We start from the raw sequence: 8613 nt of genomic DNA, 5'->3' as shown, positions 1-8613 counted from the left end.
CCTTTTGTTAGAGGACCGTGTGAGTGTAGACCGAGCACCAGCCAGTTTGAATGAATAACAGTTCTGAGAGGCGTTTGGGCAACTGCGGTCGAGGACTGAAGCTTGGGAAGAGGGGCGAAGAGAAAGAAATAGAAAGAAATAAGTCATTATTGTTTCTGTTTATGGGCTCCACTCTATCTGATACCACATATTCACCAGGTTTCACCTAATTTGTCCCGTTCTCTCCTCTTCCAAAGCTTTGAAGCGCCAAGTAGGCTAGGTGTCCACTACGACTGCTCTGTGATTCGCATCTCCAAAACCACGGACCGAACCGAATCTGCCTATGATCCTCCATCGGTTTGACTCCAAGTCAGTTGACTTCCGTTGTCAACTGAATATCCCGCCGTCCACAGAGTCGCACGTCACATCGCACATCATCACACAGCGTCTTTTGTGAGCTTGTTGAAAAACCGAAGTATACCAGTGAGGCGATGACAGTCGTACCCTGGGCGCACAATGCATTTTTCTGCAAAATACTTGCGGGTGAAATAAAAAAATTACGGTAAAGTGTTCCATTTTTTGCACATGCGCTCAGTCCGAAAATAACCCCCGGTCTCAGCGATATTGGGAAGTTATCCAATCGGACTTTTCCATCATTTATAATTGCTCCATTAAACAACGCACTTTGGTGAGCCGGAAAAATGCTGAAATATATTAGGTGTTTTTTGGCTTGAGCACATACGCAACAGAATGCAACATTTTGGAGCAAGAAGTTTTACTTCTCGCTTAAAGGCTTTGCAGCCAAGTGCATGATGCGGACATTGGGTCTCTCCTAAATATCCCGCCGTCCACAGAGTCGCACAAGTGTTTGTTGGAAAATTCGGGGCTGTATCCTTTTCATCCTTTACGTTATTTGAGAAGTCAATACATGAGGGATAGCTATTTGATGTCCGTGCGTTCATCCAGTAATCGAAGCACCAACGATGTTTTGCACGACGAACCGGCGTACTTCAGACGCAGCAAGCGACCTTCAGGACCAACGGATAGTCGAGGAATCCGAAGAAGCTAGTAAGCTGAGCGTAATCCATTATTTTTGTGTTTGGAATCTACAGTGAGTTTTCAGTGGATGAGATCTGTTAGGGACTAGGACCTTATCAGCGTGTTCGGATAAATTAACAAGCAAAGTAACTAATACAAAATCACAAAATCACAATAGGAAAGGGGTGCGTAGTCAAATGGGGACTCACGAATTTGTAGATGCAATGGTCCACTACACCGATCCAAATGCAGTAACTGGCTGTGAGAGGAAATATTCCCTTGTCGGAATTTCCCGCAGATGGTTCCGCGTGCGTGATATATTCCACGGTAGAAAAATTATTCACGGCTAAAAAATGTCACAGGGATTTATTGTGACGTTCAACAGTTGACACAATCACAGAGATTCAGTCCCACTGGTTCAGCAGTCAACAAACAGTTCAATGGAGCATAAGTGCACTCGTTCAGAAAGAAGTCAGCAGGTCGCGCCGGAAAATTGTGTATTCGTAACGTCAAAACAGACGTCCTGATACAATGTGAACGACAGTTATAAAGTGTGGTTTAAGTTCAGGAAGAATGGTAAATGTGACAACGGATTACAGACACTACAGATCTCACTAGTCAAGAGCACCGCGGAATGCTACAATAGGCTAATGTATGATTTCTTGTTTTATATCGTGAATCGGTTTAAAAAATGGGAATCAGTAGTGGTCGATGATCTTGAGATTTTGCTCGCCTAATCAAAATGCTATGAGCAAGATATCACCGAAAATTGCAGATTTATTAGACCAACTCCCCGTAAATTCACAACATTGGATACACCATACTTTCGCTAGAACAATTTGTGTTTACTTGCGATGAGTGGCATCATCTTCTGCCTTCATCCACCCAGAAGGAGAACGGGAACTAGAGTCTATGTGACTTCGGCTACCCACTATTGTGCACATTCCAACTTAGTTCATCTATTAATTTACTGTGGTTGACTTTGGGGCTCCAGACCAGAGTAGACTCTGATATTGTCAGAAATATTGAACACCATGTGATGTGTAAAGTGGATTTTAAAGTAAAAACACAACGTAGTGGAATAAGATGTCATAACATCCTGTTCGATTGCGATGGGTTTCGATTTTTACACATGGTGTGTTTGACCTTGCGCGATTTTGAAACGCATCTGGCGTTTTCGTCGTAGCCGCAGGCGATGATTGGGTGTTCGGTGGCCCTGAGGTTTCACACAGGTCGCAATGTGTTACTCGACTTGAGAAATGTCACTTGTGTGAAAGCTATGAGTACACTTCAGAAAAAGTACCACCCTTGGATAGATCTGCCTAATGACTATCCGTTTCAGTCCTGAAGTCCCAACTAAAAAGGAAGAGCCATATAAATCTTATAGTCCTTTCAAGCCAGAAGGGAAATTTGACTATGTCATCACCCGGACAGATGATCTCATAAATTGGGCCCGCAAAGTGGTTTCATTCAATTCCTCATCGGTTGTTTTGCTCACTAGAATTCAATCTGGCCAATGACATTCGGGTTGGCTTGTTGTGCCCTGGAAATGATGCAGATGGCGGGGCCCCGGTATGACATGGATAGGTTTGGGGTGGTCTTTCGAGCAAGTCCACGGCAAGCGGATTTAATGATCGTGGCAGGCACTGTGACAAACAAAATGGCTCCTGCCGTTCGTAGGTTATGGGACCAGATGACCCACCCCAAATGGGCCATTTCAATGGGATCTTGCGCCAGTAGTGGTGGATACTATCATTATTCTTACAGCGTATTGCGAGGAGTGGACCGGATAATCCCGGTCGACATATATGTTCCAGGTAATCCGCCAACGTTGTATAAGTTGGGTGTTTCTTTTTTACCTTGTGTATCTACTGGTTATTCAAGTTTTAGTATCCCTCTGGACAATTTGATTTGCGTTTCACTCATACATGCATGTACATATACATATTTTGTTTAATTTTCCGGACAACTTGTTTTACGCACGCGTCATTTTTGTTGAGCATGGTTTTAACCCCAATTTAAATCCACTAACAGGGTGATCTGTCTTCTTGTAAGAATGCGCCGTTCTGCAGGTAACTGAATAACAAGTTGTCAGGATGTTCACTATCAATTTTGTTTCTCTTTGGTTTACAAATTTCCAGCAAGATGCTCATCTGCAACCGTATCTAGATTGACGGCTGGGAAAGTTTTTAGTCTATTCTTCGCCACCAATTATGTTCCAACAAAGAGCATCATGCTGTCGTGTTGATACTGCTTTGTCAGTTTGCATAACTAACTTGCAAAAGATTATTCATTTCATTTAGAAGTTGGGTCAGATCAGTGTCTCAAAAGATATTTAGGGGATAACATTAGAAGCAACGTCAGCGCAACATTTATCTTCACCTTCACAGGCTGCTCAAAGCCCCAGTTTCGGGAAGTGGGGTGGTCTGAGTATGATTCTCCATTTCGCCCTCTATAATGCATGTACGTAAGCAGAAATTTTCATCAACGGATCACCAAAACCATGGTGCTCTACCTTGTACCTACAACTTGGTCCTGTAATAAATCCGAATGTTGCATTTTCATTCTTGAATAACAGATCATTGCTTACTCCTAGAGTTAGGTTGACGGGGCCTTAAGAAGATGCAGCGTGATGTAGATGGTAAAATAAAATAACCGTCCAGCTGTAGCACCCTTCCGCTTCCTAGCTACCATACCGCCCGAAGAAAGCACGAGGGCTAGGACACTGCCAAGTTGCTCAAGCCTATGCAGGAAAAGTGGCGATGAAGAGGTTCGAACCACCACGGACCTTTCGGTTAGTAAATTCGTGCTCCAACTACTGAGTCATCTTGCCCAATGTAGATATTCTGCAGCCAGATGAAGCCCACCTACTTAAAGTATCTCGGCTTACTTATTGGGGAAGGCGTCGCAATCCCGAAAATGATCGAATGTTCAAACGTGAATGTCGTGATCCGTCGGAGTTTCGGAGAGAAAATCCCCAATGCAGGTGCTATGCGAGGGCCTCCGGTTTCTCTCGTCTTTTTCTTTGTTGTTCACCCAGATGACCAGCACACACTAGGTGTTCGTCACTCTCTACGTTCTTTTGGTTTGTTTGAACAGTTTTGAAATTTATGGCATAGGCCTCATTTCTGTGCCTTAGAAGTAAAATCACTGACCTAGAACTGATACGGAGAACATCAACCGGAGTGACCAAAGAGGTGAGGGACCCGCTTGTTCCCGAAGTTCCGTCATGCTTCAGAAGTTCATTACAAGTTGGCGTAGTTCTTTTACTTTTACAAGTTTTCGTTTTAAGATGCAATCTCGAGGTCAGGAAAAATTTTCCACCAGAGGAATAAATAAGGTCTGGAAAAGCCAAACTCTTGAAAGAACTATTTGTTCTTTGTAGCTTTTTCGAAAATTATGGCTTGTGACACGCTCAACAAGCTACTTTTAGTATACTTACATTGTGACAAAATACAATCCTTGGAAGAGTGCTTCATCTGGACTTAACCCAATCCCAATTTGTCTGGTCATTCAAAAGTGGTGTTCAACAAAAACAGAGCTGACGCAGATCAAGATCCTGCGTTTCACTACTAGCTTTCAAGTAGGAACACCAATATCACTTTCCAAGGTGTGTGCAGCATTTTAATTCGACAGTTATCTATAAATAAGGCACTACTTCAGCCAAAACGAAATATAGTACCCGTAGATCAACAGAAATTGTGGTAAGATGAGTGAAGCTAGGTGGTTATTAAGGGGTGGTTAGCTTTTTTTCGTCAAGGCATAAAATATGTCGTCTTAGAGTAAAATTGCGTAACTCTCGTGCAACCGGGTGCAAAATTTAACACTGAGCTGCGGGTTATGGAACTTTGGTTGAGGGCAAACAACTAATATATATAATGGACAGAGAAGATAGCCCACAAGCTATAAAAAGTGCGAACCTGCCACCGATTTCAATATATAGTTCATTTAGATTTTGTTGGGTGTCTATTTCACCGAACAAGTGTGGTTTGTTGGCGCGAAAAGAGGGCCATGCAGGCTCAAAGCCCTAGTTTTTGTCGTAATGCAGCATACGCACAAAAACAATTTGAAGCTATCAATTATCGTCCTAGAAACTTTTCTCTCGGAAACGACCGATCCCTTGTAACGCAGACAAATTTTTGGTCTGACCGTTGCTTTTTTTGAAACAGTTTCGGTGGAAGCACTCTCTTAGAGAAGAGCGCATGCCAAAAATATCCTCGATGGTGGGCATATTTCTGTCACCACACTGCACAGGCATCCCAACTCAAGTTGATGATTCTTAGAACTTGCAAAGAGTGTTTTGATGAAACCGTGTTCTTCACATATTTACCAGACGACACCTTAGAAAATCAGTAACCGATTGAAGTCACGAAGCAAAGTGGCAGCTGCCACTAGCAGTATTGCTTTAACTCCTCAAAACTTTAGGCCGTAATTTTATAGTGTCTGGTATTTTTGCAATTGCTGTAGCTAAATGTGTGTACCGAATGTTGACTGAGTTGATATGATTGCTCCTGATATTTAGTGTGCCGAGCAAATTATTGATGTTCTTGGTTCAGAATGTCGGTTCATCAAAAATACCATGTAATGATTCCTGACAGACTATGTTTTTAGAAATATTACAGGCGTAAAGTCTCGTCTCAAAATCTTACGTATTTATACTGAGTTGTGGATCAAACGTGACATTTGTCTTGTTTTATCTTCGAATTTGACTTTGCTTTGATCTTTTAGGGGATGGTATGTTTGTCTCATTGTTCCTCCCTTCTTGTCATTTGGGGTGTTATGAATGAAGTGGTTTCTCTTTCGGCAATTCCAAATTGGGACACGCAGTACTGATTCAATAGATATTTAGGCTCATCAAACATTATGGCACCAAACTTATGTAGCGAAATTGCGTTTCACACCTTCGATGCAATTCCGCAGGGTCGGTAGTCGTGCAACAGGTAGTCTGTTTGCTGAACTTTTAGTTTCTAAAGGTACCTTGTTGCTAATACAGGTAGAATGAAACAATGTAGCTCTGGATATTGCTTTTCCTTAACAGTATGGAGCAGAAATATTTTACGGTGTCTGCATTTTGATGCATAAACGTCTATCGCTTGACAGTTTTTCTTCTCATGATCTACCTATTATTCTGGTGCCCTGGTTTTGTACTTGTGACAGGTATTGTCTCTCACCTTTGGTGCGTGCGGAATAAGTAAGCTGTCCGCACTGTACCTCTGGCCAAATAAATGTTTAATTTAGCACAATGACCACCTAAAGATTTCACGTGTGGATTTCTCAGCGTTAGTGGGTGGCTCATATTCCCGGCACTAGTTAGCCCATCGGTTGATATTGCACTGTAATGACGAGTTAATTACAGAGGAGTTTTCCTTTCTTCATAGTTCTATGCTGTCCACGAATGACAGGCAGTTATATCTGGTAACAAATCGATGAAGATTGCAAACAGTGTGTGATGCACCTCACTCAAGCCTCACTCAAGCACTGGATATCATACCAAACATGTGCACTACTTAAACCTAGGAGACACATTCCAGCCGGTTCCAAACATAACTTTATGGGACAAATTATCAGACGTCCGCGTGTGAGCCGACCATGAAGTCTGTCGGAAAAAAAAAAAAAACAGGGAAATGGATGAGACCCAGAAAGTTGGTAATGCCCAAAGATTATTTCAGTTGATCGGCGCGAGCAGCCTCTTCTATGCTGGAAACTATCAAGGATTAGATTGAAGTGACCCTTCTGAATAAAGGGTTCCCAGACTAGTGGGCCGAAAGACAGCTATCATGGCCTCCAGCTTTCACTTATCTTCAGCCCACAGTTGACACGGAATCCCTGGCGGTGAAATCGGAGCCCTCTGTGGCCTCGGAAGTTTGACTGCATATCTTTTTGCAAGCGCCACCGAGCCTCTGGGCCGGATAACCTCACACCCACGTTGTTCAAAGGTAGGGGTGAAATCCTCAGTAAACATAAGAAGTTCTTTGTATTCTTAGACTTCCGAACATGTTAGGGTATACAATGAGCTCTTCAAAAGCCTCCGTTCACAAAGCGGTGCCCATCATGGATGCCTACTCTCCCCATTCCCGTTTAACTTCGTGATCGATGAAATCATGAACGAACGCTGAAAGGTCTCCAAAATCACGGTGTTCAAATAGCCTGTGACGAGAAACTTGTCGATCTGGAGTGCGCAGGCGATTGCCTTTTCGTCTTTAAAAAGGAGATATCGCAGATTGTTTTGGATATACTGACTAAATTTATCCAGCCTTTCGCACCCGCAAAGCGTAAGATCATCCTCATGGACGCGCATTCAATGAACACGCCAATTACAATCCAGGGAGAGGAACTGGAAGTTGTGAAGAGTTTTGCGTATCTTGGATGTTGTATAAGCTCTGATTGTAGTGTGACAGATAAGGGTGTTCTCCATGTCCAGCTCAGAGTAGCGGAAGAAAAGAGGTGGCTAACCCTAGACCTGGCAGAGGAGTATGAAGGAGAAATGTTTGGGTGCTGTTTGTGCTACTCGCCTTACAGGATGGGTATCGTGTGAGTCTCACTGCGTCTGGTTGAAGACACTACAAGGTATGACTGCCAACTGTTGTCAATGGCGTTTTAGTTGTCAGTTTCAATGCAGATTGTCTGAGTGAATGTCTGGAGGTGTAGACACTTTGGAATGGTTGCACTAATTCCAATTCCTGTACACAATAAGGCCCTCAAATAAATCATGGTTTTATGGCAGCGAATCATCGGTGTTGAACACTATTATCAATCGGTCGATGCTGATGATGATAATGGCTTGCACTCATACATTTATGTTGAGTAGAGTAGGGTACTCCTCATGTGTAAAGGATGTCGTCACGTGCTCTTTTGATTGGTTTCTACAACAGTCTTGAGGACATCGTCATCATCAACACTGACACCACGACATCAGTGTTCAACACCGATGCTTCATTGTCGTACAACCATGATTTATTTGAAAGCCTTATTGTAGAGAAAAGAGTAAAGGTGGATGGGGAAGGGACTTATTGATAGCCTATCACAATCATTCCGAGGTGCCTATACCTCCAGACACTCACTCAGGAGATCTGAATAGAAACCGACAACAAGAACGGCACTGGCAACGGTAGACAGCCATATCCTGCTGTGTCTCCAACCAGGCACAGTGAGGATCAGGCGGTCTCCATCCTGGAAGGCGAGTAGCACCGACAGCACCCAAGCGTTTCGTTATCTTCATAATACTCCTCTGCCAAGTCAAGAGTTGGCCACATCTCTGTTTATGCTACTCTGAATTGGGCATGGAAAACAGCACTCTCTTCGGCAAACAATGGTTCGGCACACGCAACACATGTCCCAACCAACGCAGCTTCTGGTGCTGGGCACATTCTTCAATGGAAGTACCCGTTACACAACCGAAAACACGCTTTCTAACTGTCTGGTTACGGATTCGCCGACACTAACCCACATGAGCTATGGTTCTGAGACAACGATTGCCGAACACCTGAAGACGTCTCAGTTCCGCGGCTCGAATAGGCCAAGTCTCACAGCCATACGACAAAACAGCCCGTACTGTAGCTTGATACACACGTCCCTTTAGATTCAGAGATAAACCAT

General features: G+C 43.4%; 1 protein-coding gene across 1 annotated transcript in view; it reads left to right on the top strand.

Annotated features, from left to right (window-relative positions):
- Positions 1-2166: 2166 nt before the first annotated feature.
- Positions 2167-8613, top strand: part of T265_10305 (hypothetical protein) — a gene marked incomplete at both ends in the record, with an annotated part of 13264 nt that continues 6817 nt past the window's right edge. Inside the window, one exon of the mRNA XM_009176636.1 lies at positions 2167-2834. Within this exon, the coding sequence (XP_009174900.1) occupies positions 2534-2834 (301 nt within the window). The remainder of the gene's footprint in view (positions 2835-8613) is intronic.

This window comes from Opisthorchis viverrini (assembly GCF_000715545.1).
Source record: "Opisthorchis viverrini unplaced genomic scaffold opera_v5_353, whole genome shotgun sequence".
Taxonomy (NCBI): Eukaryota; Metazoa; Platyhelminthes; class Trematoda; order Opisthorchiida; family Opisthorchiidae; genus Opisthorchis; species Opisthorchis viverrini.
This window is presented reverse-complemented; position numbering and strand designations above follow the sequence as displayed.